This window comes from Phocoena sinus, chromosome 14, assembly GCF_008692025.1.
Source record: "Phocoena sinus isolate mPhoSin1 chromosome 14, mPhoSin1.pri, whole genome shotgun sequence".
NCBI lineage: Eukaryota > Metazoa > Chordata > Mammalia > Artiodactyla > Phocoenidae > Phocoena > Phocoena sinus.
This window is the reverse complement of record NC_045776.1, coordinates 41,203,082-41,220,619: the sequence shown is the minus strand read 5'-3', so window position 1 is coordinate 41,220,619 and position 17,538 is coordinate 41,203,082. Positions and strand designations below refer to the sequence as shown.

Below are 17,538 nucleotides of genomic sequence, written 5' to 3'. Positions count from 1 at the left end.
CTCAAAATTGTACTCTAAACCCCATGGGAATTGGCTACACAATGTGGTTCATCTCAACTGAATTATGTTTTGAGGCAACAGTGTTATAGGAAAAATGGGAATAAGAACATTCCATTATAAAAAAATCATTTATTTCATTGTAGCTAGCATTGTTCAAATAGAAGTGAGAGTTCACACCTTTATAAACTACATCTTTAGACACTTCATTTAGTTCTAGGGATTGAATTAACAGAAGCTAACTAACATATCAGCAGTCTCTATTTTCCTGATCCAATCATTGACAGGCACATGAAATTCAGAGACCTGTTTCTGTTCTTCATTCCTTTTATTTTTTTCTCTTTACCTGGTACCTCTATTCAAAATTAGGAATATGTAAGGCTATGGAGCTTCATCAAGCTGACTAAATTGTAGTAATAAACACATACATTCCTTAAACACCTAATAGTTTGCTGAACAGAGAGAATGCAAGGTAAAATACCTCTTTAATTAAAATGATTTGGTAGCATTTCCTTTCAAATTCTTTTTTAATATTTAAAAACAAAGTGGGAAATGACTTTTACTAGAACAGTATAAGTTACTGTGTGTAATAATTTATATACTTTCCTTTTTGGAGAAAATGACACAGTTGGGTTTTCCCCAAATATATTTAATTGGTCTTCTCAGAAAATAGAATAATTTCCCAGCTGAGTGGAACTAGATATTTTTTTAAGGTCACTGGATAACCTCATTATTTCAAGATTTTGGGAAAAAAGTCAACTTCAAGATAAAGCAATCATGTACTCTTTCCTATTAAGTGAAAAAAAATCAGTAGAAGCAAAGATATGTGATTAAACATGGCCAGAAGTTAAAACAATATAATTTTGAAAATAGAGTTGTTCTGAGTTTACTGTAGAATCATAATCCGATAACTGTAAATGGTCATATAAATCATTCAGTACAGTTTTTTCCTTAAAGTTTGAAGAAACTTTTTTGCCTAAGGACAAATTGAGCTAGAAATAGAAGCCAGGTTTCATGTCTCCCAATTCTCAACTCTTCCACTCTCCTAGATTCTGTTGTATACTTAGTACCTTTACAAAATTTATTATTAATAACATAAAATATTTTAGGAAAAATCCTTATATATAAAATGTTGGCTCAACCAAAAATAAGCAGACCAAAGTTATTCCTTTACATGTCTGTATTACAATTATACCTGACTCAAGCTCATTGGAGAGAAGGGCAGAATGAGTGAATAAAATCTATATTACAGTTTAATAGGTACATATGTGTTTTTCAAGGAATTTACAATATCCTAAATACATGATAAAATACGTACGTCCAAGGAGAAAACCAGTACTATTCATTCTAAATTAATCTTAAGATAAATATTAATAATACCTAACTCATATTGAGTGCTTAGATGTGGAAGCATTAATACAAAAATCTGTGATTCATTATCTAATTTCTTCCAAACAACCCTTGAGAAAAAGTACTTATATCATGCATTTTAAAGAAACCCAAATTAAAGTCCTATATAACCTGCCCAAGATCACACAGCTACGATGTGGAAACACCCGAATTCATCTTTAAGTCTGATGATAAACTGGGACTAATAATCCCTAGTAAAGTTTATTGTCATTTTACAATGAAGGCCTCAGTGAGTTTAAAGAAAGCTGGAGCTCTTAAACACTACACATTCCTCCAGAGGAGTCCATGTACAGCTAACTCCATTATGCATTGAAATGAAGAATATATTAGGGTCTTCCTAAAATTCTTCTCTTAAAGTCATCAAAATCCTCCTAAAACAGCTTCCTATTAATTCTTTAAAACTCTTCTTCATTAATGGCATGATGAAATGGAACTTATCTAACTTCCATCACATGTTCTAAACTGATGCAATCTAAGTTCACAAGATTTTCACGTTGGAGCAACCAGAAGTGCCAAGAAATTACTGTACATGACACATAATAAAGCTTAGTTTCATGCCCAGAACGAGAACCAGGAGCCAGGCAGAGAAGTTCTTTCTCTCCTGTGAGGCAATCCTGGTAAAAATCCCCTCGGTTCTAATATTGATGAGCCAGTAATAAATGCCGATGCTCGTCAATACACACAGAGCTCAATTATGCTATGCCCGGTTATATGATACTAAATATGAAAGTCTTTTGCTTATTTTTCCTCCATGGTGTGGCTATTATCTATTTCACAACTCAAAAGTACTTAGACCAAGAGAGTGAGAAGGAAATTCATCAGTTTTGCTCCTTATAAAAGCAGTGTTATCATAGAGAAATTTAAAACTATTATTTATGAGTTCTCAGAACGATATTCACCGGGACTCCCCTTTCCTTCGTGACATTTACTAGTGGAAAGCCTATTCTAAAATCATCTCTTTAGTGTTTTCCTGTCAGGGTGTTAAGGGCTGTAGTCATGGGTTCCACCAGAGATAAATGCTGAAGATTCCTTGTTACAGCAGTAAGAGTGGCCATAAAACACAAAAGCTTCCACCGTAGTAACTTGAAATAATATTTCACCAAAATGCAAAGAGTTCAATAGATAATTTATGGAAAAAAAACACTGCTTCTTCCAGTTGAATATAGCTCAGTAAATCTACTATTCAGTATATATCTTAGATATTTAAAAATAATTATTCCAAGATGTATACAACCACATATTCTACATGATCTATACCTAGATTGAGATTTGTTACCTATTTCTTTCCTGGATATGAGATAATGCTAACTAGCCTTCACTAATTATCTCTTCATAATTAACTGTCATACTCAACTGGGACAAGTTGATCTTTCCCCAGCACTGTTCTTATCGTAATAATTATCTATGCCCAAATCAATGGTGGTTGTTTCATTAAACAGATGGCTAAACAGTCACATGGGCTTTTGGAGTTTAAAAAGTCACATTTTAATTGGGGACTTAAGATACCATTGCTGTTGGCACAGTGTAAATGTGTCTTTCCTTATATAGGCATGTAAAACCTACTACCACACCAACAAACTATTCCATTTTTTGGTCTTAAAACTAAACAGTGTTAGAGTCCTCTGAACTTCTGCTGTACGCTTAGGATGCTGTACGTTTTTGGTTTTTTTTTTTTGCAATTATAAAAAGTAAAAAGAAATCAAGAATATAAGCTCTGTTCATGGGTTACTGTGGCGATGCTCTCGACTCCAGTGTTCAAGCACAGCTTAATCAAGTATTAGACAAGCCAGATTGGGAGCAACAGTGACATCAACCTGAGATTTTAAGTAGAATGAGCTCTTTTAAAATAATTAAAGCAAATAATTTGGTAGTCAGAATTTAGGTAGAGTTTTAAATTAAGATGATTTCTGCTAAACTTGTTACTTTATAAAATACATAATTTGAAAATTCTGCAGCTTGGATGATATCCTGTCACCCCAAAATGGTATACCCATGCCTGAACACATAACTGTTACAGTGTAAAAAGATGCAGCTCTTAAGGGATCCCTTCTTCTGACCAGGTAGCTTCATTTGCCAACATCAGTGGACTAAAGTAACAGTTTAGCAACTAAGTCAGACAGACCTGGATATTATTATGCGATCAGTTCCTTGCAATCTGCCTGACTACTTTTGCTATATAATCTCTCTGAGCCTCACTCATTCTGCCGAGTATCATTATTTATATTTTTATAAATGACAAAACTGAGGTTCAGTCAATAAGCTATGAATAGGAAAAATAATCTCTATCTCTATACTAGGGGGCAGTTGTTAGAATTCCATGAATTAAGGTACATAAAGTCACTGATATTTTTACTAGTTTATTCAACAAATGTACTTAATGAGCACTTTCTATATGTCAGGAACTGTGCCAAGTCGAAAGATACGGAGATAAACAAAATCAATACTGTCTCTGTTATCATAGAGTTTACTTTGCAAGTTAGTACAATGCCTAGTACATAGGGTATAATATACACAGAACAAAGAGTGTTTATTATAGACTCAACCTTTTATCAGCAATTCTAAGATCCTAATATTGTACGAGCTGAAATATTTCAAAAACTTAGGGTAAACTCAGTTGGCAGAAGAAACTGATATGAGAATATTTAGAAACTTTCTTTTTTCTTCTTTCTGTGAATATTCCTAGGTTTTGTGGTAGAAAGACTAATATATTTGTGCATGGGATGGTTTTCCAGACCCCAATGTGAGTGTTATGCAGGAAACAGAATATGTACTTTATCAGGTCCCCCAAATCAGAAAAGTTCTGAATTCTGGACCACTGATGATCCAAGATCTTAGATAAGCATGGTGGATGCAGACTAAAATAGCAGCTCAACTGCCTTGACCCCATCCTAAAAGGTTTGGGTGGATGTGATAAGCAAAGTCCCTTACTGACCTAACTGGCCACGTGACTTAGTCCTGGCCAATCACGGGAGCCCATCCCTTTGTTCCCAGTGACTGATCCAAGAAACGGACATATGATCCAAATAGGGCCAATCCAAGTCCTTTCATGGAAATGGGGACCTGGAGCTGGAAGACTGCTCTTGGATTGGGAGTTTTAAGAAAAGAAGCTTAGAGCTGCTGATGGCAACACTTCCCAACAGGTAGCAAGACTGCGAGTTAAACCAATACACAGAGAAGCATTGGGAGAGTGGCAAATCCCTGACATTTGAGCCCAGCTATGTGAGAATCCTTGGACTTTCCAGTTTTCTTGAGAAAAATATCTTGACTAATTTAAAAGGAGTTTAAAAACAAAGATGATAATTAACCCCTATCTAGGCTGTGATTATAAGTATTTCATTATGAATTAATAGTCTATGCTTTGGCCTTAATTTTAGAACATTATTGACCTTTAATAATGAGCTTTCACAAACACATGGGGAATTGTTAAGTTTTATAGTTGATTCTAAAGCCCAATTTAGCTAATGTCATCTGACATATACATCTGATCAAGATGAGATAAACTAAATTTTCAACTAAAATGACATGTTTTCATTTTAACTGACAACTTATTCAAGTCTCCACTAGGAAACATCTTTTAATTCTGAAAATAAGTGATTACATTTACTTATGATTATTTTGGACCATGACATCTTTTCTTTTAATAGTTTACTTATGAAACGTAAAACTATACACAAATTCTATTCATACAATTAATATTCACACTAATTACCAAATAGATAAAAATATTTTAAAAATAGTGTTTCAAGAGAGTTAAAATTAAACGTTATATGATGCCTTCTTTAGGAAAAAAACTCCCTAAGATTTAAAATACATTAGGCTAGATTTTCAGTTATCAGTAGCTTTTAAAATTGAAATGCCAATTGCAGGATACTGTGAAAGAGCACACAATAAACACTAGCTTATCTCTCCACTAATTTTACTACAAAGTAACACATTAGTATGAATGTCCACTCATTCACTCATCCTTCATTCAACAATTTTAATTCCATTGAATTGAACACGGACTGAGCAGATTTCACGAGCAACTAATTGTACTGTATAAGACATAGTGGATGATACAGAAATGAACAAGTTAAGAAGCAGAGTAGTCAAGGAACGTTAACTTCTTATTAGGGAGCTAAGGCCCATATATAAATAACAGTAATATAAGACAGGATAAAATAAAACTACAGAAGTACCACAAAGTACAATTTGCACATGGAAGAAAGACAGATTTAAGGCTGCTGTTAGCTAGAAGTGATGATTAAATAGATAAAGGCGTATTGGATAGTCCTCCAAGGAGTTCAACAGATTGAGACAGCAAGGGTTTCCCAGTAAAGGGAGCAGTGGAATGCAATTTCAGATTCGACTGCATTTTATCCTGTTCCTCAGAGACCAGGTACCATGCTATGCAGAAGTTTTTATATTTGTTATTTCAAGTGTTGTTGGTTTTCATGTAGAAGTGCTATTTGTTTCCATTTTTCCCATGAGGAATCTGAACTACGAGAGATACAAGGTCCACAAGTAACAGCTGATAAAACATGGCTAAGAACCAAGATCCACTGACTAAAATCAGGGAGCTTTTCTTCAGATTTGCTCACCAATGCTGCTAATTTTCCAGTGTCTCCTTCTGGGTTGTTTCCTTTTTCTCAGAGTGCATTTTAGTTCTTCCCAGAAACAGCTTGTCAGTGGTAATTTCAGTAGTTGTCTGAAGTATTTTTCTTCCTCACTCTGGAGGTAGAGTTTAGCTAGGCATTGATTTGTAGACTAAAAGTAGTTTCTCTAAAAAATTTTGAAGACTTTTTTCTCAGTATTTTGAAGATTGTCTTCCGACATCTATTTTGAGGACAAGTATTATGTTCAGTCTAGTTTCCTGTTTTAGATAATTTCTTGTTTCTTCCTGGTGACATTTGAGAATTTCTTGGGTCTGCTGCAGTTTTGCCTTGATGTACATAGGTGTGACTTTGTTTTTATTTGTGCTGCTCAGGGATGGTCTGTTTCTCTGTTCTTAGTATTCATGGTCTAGTCAATTCTGAAAAATTCTTCCTCCTTTTTTTGCTTGAATATTGTCCTCATTCTCTCTAATTCCTCCTTTGGAATGCCTATTAGATCTATATCACTCTAGTCCCCAAGTTAACTTCTTTATCAAATTCCACTTCTCTTTTTTCTGTCTGTGAGTAATTTCCACAGTTCCAGTGTATCAATTTTCTCTTTGGTTGAATCATCTTATCTGCTATTTAACCCATCTAGTAAGGTTTTAGTTTCAATGTTTATAATGCCTGTCATTTCATTTTTTGAAGTTGTAATTTGATGCTTCCAATTCCCCTTTAATGGAAGAGTAGTCCTTTCCAGGGTCCCAGCTTTTTATACAGTTCTCAGTTCATGTTCCTGCCTAGTCACAAACCCAAATCCCCATCTCCTGAACTTGAATTGGCATTCAAATCCCAGCCCTGATCTGTTTGGGCTTAAATTCACTTTTTCTATCTTCCTACTCTGTTACCCTATCAAATTAAGGGCTTACAACTCTGGCTATGAGCTTGCTATTAATTTCAAGGCCTGGGAATTTCCTTTTCTTTCTTTTGAGCTTATATAGGTATTTAAAAATTGTTATATTGTACTCAGGGTTTGTATGTATTTGTAGAGGGAAGGTGAGTGGGATGTGTGAGGGGGTAATTCCGTGAGATTCAGGTCAACATTTTGCTTAAACTAAAAGATCCACTGATGAGTAACTCTGAAAGCAATGATGGTTGTATTCTTTACACTTTAGTTACTCTTCAATTTTAGTAAATAAAATAATTTAGTAAATAAAGAGAGAATAGTACCCATGAACCCTGAGTCAGGAAAAATCAGTGAACCAAGAGAGCACACACTGAGAGAAAGAGTAGCAGTTCTCTGTGATAACTGAGACATTAAAGGAAATAATTGAACATATTAGAAGAAAGGGTAGAAAGGGGCCAAATTATATGCTAAACATTTTATTTACATTATCACATGTAATACCTCGAGAGCCTTCTCCTTTAGAAAAATGGAGACTCAGAAACATCACATAAAATTGTACAGGAATTGAACCTAGGTGTCTCAGTTTCAAAAGGGCATACTGTAACACACTATAGTAAGAAATTTAGAATTTGTCCTGAGATGACAAAAGTTTGACAGTATCAAAGCCAGAATTGAGGAAGACTACTCCAGGAGCAAAGGCAGATTTATAATAAAGCCAATGAAGTCCAGGCACCAGGGCTCTTCAACTGGATGGGACTACTGGAGTTACTGGATGTTGTAAGTATTCTAGTATTTCTTCTTTTGCCTAGCATCTGACTAGAATGTGGAATGAAATACCAAGGCTTTGTATATGACTGGGATCTAAGAGTACTGTATACAGGAGTAGACCTCTGCAGCTGTGGAGAGGGTAATATGCGGTACACGGCCAAGCAAAGAATCTTAAGAAAAGCCCCAAATCAAGAAAAAGGTACATGAATAGAAATAGAAAATAGAATCTTAAGAAAATGGGGTGATTTATAGTTGAGGATGCAATTTTTGGATTTGGTGCAAAGGTAGTCATGTGACCTTCATAAGAACTAATTCAATATAGTGGTAAGAACCAGAGTCTGAATTTAAGGGATTTGGTGGGCGTTGGTGGTAACAGGTGTAATCTGTGAGTATAAAATATTTCAGTAAACATGGCAAAGAAAGATGGATGCATTGAGTCCTCAAAGAAAGATTACAGAAGTTATGAGGTTAATTTTTTTTTGAATTTGGACACTTTTTATAAGGCAGAAGAGAAGAAAAGGGAAAACTCAGTGAAAAGGGAAAACTGAAAATATGACCATTGGGATGGTCGAAGAAGCCATGTTCTGAAGGAGGTGAAATGACAGAGGAGCAGAAGTGAAGCGTTATCCAGAGCAGTAAGACCAGGACACTTCCTCTGTAAAGGCAGCAGGGGATACTTGAAAAATTGTAGGTGATTGTGAAAAATTTTAATATAGCTTGTGCAAGCTCTTTGAGTGAAAGTAAAGACTAAGAAATATCTATGCTAATAATGGCTAGAGTGATACAGACCACTGAAACTGAGAAAGCTAAAGAAATGTGAGTGCAGATTAGCTATCAAAATTATTAAGAAAGGTATTATAGGATGTAATTAAAAAGAAATACTATGAATAAAGAACTTAGAGGATGGTATGAACATATCCTGGGGGATGGTAGATCACATTTATAAAAGAGAGGGCAAAAATTGGTACAAATAGCAGGTGGGGAATTCAAACTAATTAGCATCAATTAAGTTAACTGGTCACAAAGAGAGAAACCTGTACAGTTGTGCTCACCGATGCATGAAGAATACTGTGAATAATAATGGTTGCGCAGATATAAAGTCTTAAACCAAGATCTTGTATGAAGGGCTCAGTATATTTCCGCTCAAATTTTTAGTTTAAAGAAGCACTTTAATTCATTTTTTATAATAGCTCTATTTGCTAAAGAATGAATAGCGTCACTGTAGCTTTTGCAATGCCTATGATATCTATGAAAGCTGTGAATTGAAGACGAATTCTGATCTCTCTACTTTAGTCTGCATCAGACAAGTAGAGGCAAAGGATGTTAAGTAGTCAAATTCCCTCAAAAATGTACCATTTCCTAAACATTAACCATTTATTTTCTAATGAAAGAACTGTGAAATAAGAAGGTCAGATATCAAAATTACTGAGGAGGGTATTATAGAATGTAATTAAAAAGAAATACTATGAATAAAGATCTTAGGGGCTTCCCTGGTGGCGCAGTGGTTGAGAGTCCGCCTGCTGATGCAGAGGACATGGGTTCGTGCCCCGGTCTGGGAAGATCCCACATGCCGCTGAGCGGCTAGGCCCGTGAGCCATGGCCGCTGAGCCTGCGCGTCTGGAGCCTGTGCTCCGCAACGGGAGAGGCCCCAACAGTGAGAGGCCCGCGTGCCGCAAAAAAAAAAAAAAAAAAAAAAAACTTAGAAGGTGGTATGAAAGTATGGTGTTTCCGTAATTAGATTATTTACACACTTGTTTTTAAATTTATATCTCTTTTCCCCCCAAATAGATATCAGAGCTACCAAGGAAATATGTAAGCTAAAACAAATTAAAAAAAACAGATAATTGGGACCTTAGAAAGTTTTTTGGCTCTAAACTTCCTGACAGCCACAAAAGTGAACGTAGTAAGTTAATGATGAGAAAACATAAAAGCACTCTATTTCTGAAGAAGAAACACATTTTTTTTTCATTACATGCTAAAAGAGGGTTCCGAAATGAGATCATTTATAGTGGACATTAAGAAGCCTAGTGGACAATATCCCTGGCAAATTTTACAAAAAATAGCATGAGGGGGCTTCCCTGGTGGCGCAGTGGTTGAGAGTTCGCCTGCCAATGCAGGGGACACGGGTTCGTGCCCCGGTCCGGGAAGATTCCACATGCCGCGCGGCTGGGCCCGTGAGCCATGGCCGCTGAGCCTGCGCGTCCGGAGCCTGTGCTCCGCCACGGGAGAGGCCACAACAGTGAGAGGCCCGCATATCGCAAAAAAAAAAAAAGCATGAGATTTAATTCTTCAAACAAATATAGTCAAATAAATAATATTAAAAAGCAAATTAATAGGTAATTTTTCAAGTGGCTGAGTTTATTGAATTCAAATATCTAGGCCACTTGATCTAACTTGATATAGTGTCAAGATATGAGATACAGGAGGAAGCATGGACAGAAAGTCTCAGACTATCTCCCCCAAATAGTTTCATTTGAGTTCTATAAAAATACATCTAAATATATGCAGCATGGTGAAAGAATCTCTAAACAATGCAAACTCAGAAAATAAAAAGAGAATCACATCACATAACACAAATAATACTTAGGTATGGGGTAACCTCACCTTGTTTATAAAGCTTTCTTTTTATGGCTTTATCTATTATAGGTGTTCCTGAATTTAAGATCAGGACACCTTGGAGAAATACATTTCTTTTCTGAAACAATCAACAAATATTCTTCAGAAAATTAGCTGAAGTAATTTGAGAGTCAAAGCTGCATAATAGAATCAATAATGATTTGATATATTTGTCTAAGGATTAACACAAGGGCTGCTTAACTCATTGGTTCTTAAAATCTAATGAAAACTAAGACAGTACTCTGTATCAAACTTATTGGATTTATTTTTCATAAAACATATCCTTTTATGTTCAACACTGAAGAATTTATGACTTGAGATGATTGGGAACACTGAATTAGTGAAAGTGTGTAGGAAAGTATCATAATATGTTTATTTAACTTCATGCATTATAGAGACTGTTTGGAGCAATGACATAAACATTTCGGCTACTTCAGCAATTAAGACCTTTGGGGTCTTAATAATTTCAGTGAAATAAGAATGCATAAATATATACTCTAATATTTGTATGCATTCAGTGAAGTCAATGAAAAGTACTTGTGTTGTAAATTCTTAAGGGATAGTGTAGACTAATTAAACATGAATAGACTTTGTATTAGCAGCAGAAAATTAGAGTGAATGTCAACACTGTCAAGTATAATACTAATATAAGTTGTGATAAACCACTTCTATGGGAATATCCCTTTGAATTTCTTAATCAAAGTCAGTAGGGAACACATAATTCAATATTTTGCGTTTTGCTTTACTTAAAGAGTCTGCTGGATTAGAGATCCTAAGTAACTGGATGAGCTAAGCTTGCTGAATGCCACTTTCATTTTATAATACGGAGTCCCCTATCAAATACTCCTACAATTCTACTTTACAAATATATTAAGAAGTTCTCTAGGTTGCTTTCTTGACTTACTAAGTACTACAAAATAATTGGCATGTAAAGATAATCATATATTAAAAATGATACATTTTCTTCATGTCTACCTACAGCAAAAACAATATAAGAAAATATTTTTTAATGTTTCAATTTTTTAAAACTGTGGATATTATCTTAAGATTTTAAATTATAAAGGCAAAAAAAATGTACAATATTTAGTTGTAATTACTATCTGCCCTAGTCATGCCGTTTCCTATTTGTTCCAGGTAAGGATGAGTGTTCAAAATGATGACATGAAGTGATACATAAAGCCAATCAAAATTCCAAGTGTTAACTAGATGGCAAATTTAATTTTTATTCCAATAGTGCGTTACTGAGCAATGTATTTTTTAAAAATGGGCTAAACTACAATATCAATTTTCATCTGTGTTGTTCATTTAACATTTCTTTATATTAGGCCTTATATTATTACTTAAGCACTTCACTTCCCACAACTTGTAATCTCAAAGAATCATGATGATCAGGGAACATGTTAACTTTTCTTAATTAACAAGTCAGGCATCTTTTGTATTTCTCATTACTTTGCATGATGTTATGCACATTATACATATATTGAATAAGTGAATAAAAAATGAACAAATGAAAATTATTAAATACGAAATACAATAGCATTTCTTTACAGCATTATTTCCTTCAAGATTAGTTTGTACACCTAACTAATCTTGATTTTATATTAACTTTTTGTCTTTCTCTATGCATAGCACAAGGTTTACATCAAATAGATGTTCATATTTGGTAAATAAATATAACTAATAAAAAACCTGTGATTATCTCAAATACATCTTTGAGAAATTAAGAATTCTACATGACAATGATTTTTTTCTTTTAAAGAATTATTAATACATGGAAAATAAGATAAATTTTACCAAAGAAAAGAATCTCTAAATAACATTAAAAGATTTAGAAGAAATAGTAGTGCCAGGTGCTGGTAAAATAAAATCATGGTATATAACATTATTATCTTTATTGTTACTGAAAGAGGAAAGTATATATTGTGCATTGTGCACTGAATGAGACATACTTAGTTTCTACTGGAATTTTACAACAACTGCCAATTTGATGATGAACCGATGTCAAAGCCAGGATTCTGGGCTTTTATTCCTGGTTGGATATCCTTTTTGTCTGTCATCTTTCTCCTATTGGGGGACAATAACTTTTAAAGAATTCAATAATGGGGGAAGTAGCTGTATATTCTTCAAGCAATCTCTCCTCTCTTATACCATACCACCTCAACTGTCATAATTTAATTTCATCAAGCACAGCTATGCTATTTTATTTTAAAGTAATTTAGGTACAACAAACTCCAACTTCAATATAGTTATTCTAAGAAGTAAGCAAATTCTTAAATGTAGTGTTCTGTGATTTTATAATACAAATATTTTGGGTAGCTTTTTTCAGACGATGGATTAAATAATATTTGGTTGATTATATTTTCAGAGTTCAGATTTATTGAGTGGTTACTACGTGTCAAAAATGACCTGTCGAGCTTTACATGACAATTTACATAATCCTGTCAGCACTATAAATTAGGAATTATTCTCATTTCCAGAGGAGGGACCTGAGTTCAGAAAGTTGAAGCACCTTGCCCGGGTCACATAGCTACAAACTGGTGGACCCAGAACTCCAGACCAAGCTCTCCAGGGACCGAGCCTTGTGTTAGTGACCATCTTGGCAGACTGCCTCTCTATAAGAAACAGTCGTTTTTCTTTTAAAAATATCAAAGATATTTTTACAAAGCCATTGTAGAAAAATAGATAATATAGGAGGTATTACTTGTTATTCATTTCATTTATATCTGGAAAACTATTTCTCTTATTGGCATACTCTGAAACCTCTCCTATATCTATACCAACTCCTGTTCCATCACACCTAATAAATTGGAGACACTGATCACAAGCACGAAGAGTCTTGGTTTTTATGGAGCCTTCTCAAAAGTACAATGAAAATAGTTTCAGAAAATTTCTAATACATGTCCACTCAAATACATAAAAATATAAAGAAAGTTTTAAAATACATTGTAAAAACGACTTCTAGTATAACAATTCCATCAAGGCAAGATAGAATAAAGGTCAAATAACACTGTCTAATTTCCACCCATAAATATCTAACACTGGCATAATATCATCCATCTATAAAAAGCCCAGCTGAATCTAAACGCTCATGTTAACCATCCACAAGACAAGTACACAAATATACCGAGTACACAAAAGCCTTATTTTTCACACAAGGATTTTCATTCCCTGACCTTTATTTTCAAGGCCTGCTATTTGTTAACTGTTGGTATGAAAATAGTATTACTTAGATGGATCCATCCATTTCCTTTTGTTCCAGAGAAAGCCATTCTCACAGGCCGTCTAAAGCAACGACTGGTGCTTCAGTTCAAGACTCGAATAACCTTAGATCTGCTTTAGCAGTAACAGAAAGGAAACACACAAGAATGAGATGCTGGCTCTCACTGCTGTTCACTCACATGACCCTCATTTCCTAGGACATGGTACCTAGGCTTGTGAGCACTGGTCTCACAAGGTATGTCTTATTGAATCAACAAAGGGGATAAATACTTCAGGAAGATGAAAAGGAGAAAAAACAAACAAGCAAACAAAAACCCCTTGGACCTGACGTTATGGAAAAAATTAAAAAGACACTAAGATGAAAAAAAAAATTGTGTCATGGTTACATGTGGGATTTGGATGGAATCTAGGGCTGTGTTTTAATTCAAAACTCACCATCTCAAAACCACTTCTTTTCATCCGCCTGCAGGACTTGAGGTAAGTACGTATGCGTTTTCGGGCACGCTCTTGATACTCAGGGAATTGTCGCCTGCATGAGTCAATGATAGCCTGGATCTTTTCTTTGGGCTGCTTAGAGATTGGGACCATTCGGTCCAAGTTTTCATCTACAAACAGCCTGACAAACATCTGTTGGCAAGAGGGAGACAGAGGAGAAGGGTTTGGAGGGCTGCTCTCTGCTGTTCCTAGCTTCCTGTCTTGATTACTGATAGGAAAATAGTCTTGTCTGGTTTATGCACTGGAGAACTTCGCAATGGAAAGCCAGAAACTTTAAGCAAACACCCTTTACAGACTTTCTAAATGGTTGGGTTAAAAAACAGAGAGAGAAAGAGAGAGAAAGGCAGACAGACAGACAGACAGAAAAGTATAGACTATTGCGTAGAAAAAAAATCAAGAAATAACAGTAGACTGTGACGATTGAGCGCCCCATAAAATTCTCTATTAATAATGTGACTGTTTACATTGCTACTCTGCACAGTATACTAATCTCGGAAAACAAACAATTGACTCTTTTTTCATGCATAATTAGATAAGCTGGGAAAGCAAAGCAAATAACGGATGACGGGCAGACGCTTCCGAGGGATAAGCTGAGGCTCCCTTCATCCGCTAGGTAAACATGCATACTCACACAGCACAAGTGCAGTTTTCAGCTCACGTTTGGCTTTAAAATTCTAAACAAAACACAGCCATTCTGGTGTCTGGTTGGCTAAGAGTGTTTCATGTACTTTTTAAATCCTTCTGTAAATTAAACAAACATGTCTCTAAAGTAGCCACAGTTACCAACAAGCAACAACATGAAAGTGAAGTGGTAAAAATTCAGCCATAATGGTAGGGTGGCAGGACTCACATTAAAAGCTTTCAGCCGCTCGGCCTCAACGCCATCTGTCTCGTTAGCTTTCTCAGAATCTTCGTGGTCATCGTGGTCATCTTCATCCTCATCTCCCCTGTTTAGGGACAGGTCCTCAGCTCCTCGGTCTACACTCTCATTTTTGCCCGAGTCATAGCTTGAATAGCTATGTGCAGGGGACTGAAAAGAAAATGGGAAATTGCTGCTTTGAAATTCCTTGCACAAGCTTATAAATTTTGTTTTATTTTTAATGTCAATCATTTCTCAAAAATCTGGTTTAAATAAGTTGATAATTCTAGAGCTGCGGCTATTTTAATTTAAATCAAAATTAGCTTAAATGAAATCAAATTAAAAATTCATTTTCTCAGTCACATCAGTCACATTTCAAGTGCTTAATAGCCACAGAGTACATTTCTACGACTGCAGATTTATTGAATTGAGCTTTTTGAGAGCAATTACTGTTTCCATTCAATATACATATTCCAAAAAAAAAAAAACCCAACCTGTACTCAGTTTTGTAAAAGAATCACTGAATCACATATTCTTTGAACTAGAAATGACCTCAGAGCTTAGTCAGTCTAACTGCATTAGTATTCTTGAAACAGATAAGGAAACTGAGGGGTAGGTATATTTAATTGATTTGCCCAACAAGGACTACAGAAAATACTGATACTAGGACTGCTAGGAAAACATGCTTTAAAATCAGTTTATAATTTGTCTATGAGTCGAAAGATGGCATCTGATTTTGGTTTAGAAAAAAGCAACTAGGTTTCCTCCTAGCCATTTGTTAAGCTTAGTGCTTTGTAATGTACAAGAGAAGATGAATGCCAACCAAGACAATTTTCACAAACGTTGGTAATTGTGTCCAAGACCAACCATTGGTCCTGCTGTGGTAGCTTTTACTTGTTTGTTAGCCCAGCACCTGTTCCTTTCAGAATCAGCCCCTGCTTTGCCAGGTCAAAGTGCCAATCCTATGGGCAACAACCTCCTCTCCCCTAGGCATGAGTGCCTTGACTTCACCTCCAGGTGAAGAAAGTGTGCCTGTAACTAAAATCAAGTTGAATCCAGCAGAGCTAAGCAGAATAGAAATAGACCTGATAACATCATTTGAGTATCTAGATTCAACTGTGCCTGAAATTAAATTAACCCATGGACCTTTCAGCTGTGTGATACTATATCCTCTCCATCTCCCCACTTTATATTTTTGCTTAAATCTGAATTTAGATCATTTGCAATGGAGCCTGGACTAGTACAGAAATCAATCATTACAAGGTCAAATTAATAACCCAAATTTCACATATGATGACTTAGATACCCAGGTGGCCCCAGCTAAATAGAAAACAATTCTGTAAACAAGAGCAGCTATCTTCAAATCTATCAACATAGTCTAATGCTTTTGAAAGCATTTAAAATGGGAAATTTTAAATCATCAGCGTTCAAAAAGGCCTCCATACAATGATAACATATGTGTTGCATGCTTTGAGGATTGCACTAATATATTATTACTACATAGTCAGAGGAGGGATAACAAAACTAGAATAGGTCACTGACATTAAAAGTGAAAAAAAGGCATACTTTTATAGTTCAGATCATTAACAAGGTGGAATTACCTAATCAAATATTAGGCAAATATTCCGTAAGTTTGAAAAATATACTATATATGCTTTTTAAATGGCATGTGCAATATTTTAAAGTGTTATAATACACTTATCTGGATGCAAATATGCTGGGCTAATCTATTCTTTTTAGATATGATGTGAGACACAGGAGCCAGCCATCTGCTACTAAAAGTACCACTATGGAACCATGAAGGATTTATGGTCCTAGTCACTCAAGGTAAAGAAAACTCATCACAGATCTGAGAATATTCAGGATCCTAAAGCTAGAGCATAATCAAAGTTTTTTTCTTCTATGATATAAACTGAGTTTTGTAACACTGAATTATGTTTCTCAGATGGAGTGTCATTTCTCACCTATCTCACTGTTGAAGAACTAACTAGCTTTCAAGGTCAATCAGATTAAGTTCAATTTCCACAAAGATTCCCACTTCTACCTCAGTCAACTTCAATCTTTCCCTCCACTGTGAACTCTTAATAGCCAATGGCACTGGACACAGAATTAAACACCACAATTGCTCTCTACTTTTCTTTTCATGTTAATATGCATTTTCCTTCAAGCTAGACTGAGATAGGAATCAACATATCGCCTTCCACCTTTTCCTTCACAGCATCTAAGAAAGGTTCTCTACAGAGTTGGCACTTCAGACTGTAGTTTTCCTTTTACTACAAAGGCTTTGGTCTCAAAATACTGGGGAGTGAAGATAAGCCACAGACTGAAAGAAAATCTTTGCAAAAGACACATCTGTAAAAGGACAGTTATCCAAAACCTACAAAGAACACTGAAGCTCAACAATAAGAAAACAACCTGATTAAAATATGGGCCAGAGACCTTAAGAGACACCTCACCTAAGGAGATATACAGATGGCAAACAGGCATATGAAAAGATGCTCCACATCGTATATCATTGGGGAAATGCAAATTAAAGCAATAGTATCACTACACACCTATTAAAATGGTCAAAATCTGGAACACTGACAACACTAAATGCTGGAGAGGATGTGAAGCAACAGAAACCCTCATGCATTGCTGGTAGGATGCAAAACAGTACTGCCACTTTGGAAGATAGTCTTGCTTTTTCTTCCGAA

The 17,538-nt window shown here is 35.3% G+C and overlaps 1 protein-coding gene across 12 annotated transcripts in view; it reads right to left on the bottom strand.

Moving 5' to 3' along the window:
- NOL4 (nucleolar protein 4) overlaps positions 1–17,538 on the bottom strand; it is a 401,358-nt gene that overhangs the window by 94,400 nt on the left and 289,420 nt on the right. For 6 of the 12 annotated variants that reach the window (XM_032602660.1, XM_032602664.1, XM_032602665.1 and 3 more), the window contains 2 exons: positions 14,834–15,013; positions 13,924–14,115 (listed from right to left, as the gene is read on the bottom strand). In XM_032602660.1, coding sequence (XP_032458551.1) covers positions 13,924–14,115; positions 14,834–15,013 — 372 coding nt within the window. The remainder of the gene's footprint in view (positions 1–13,923; positions 14,116–14,833; positions 15,014–17,538) is intronic. The other 6 variants (XM_032602667.1, XM_032602661.1, XM_032602662.1 and 3 more) reach the window with 1 other exon arrangement.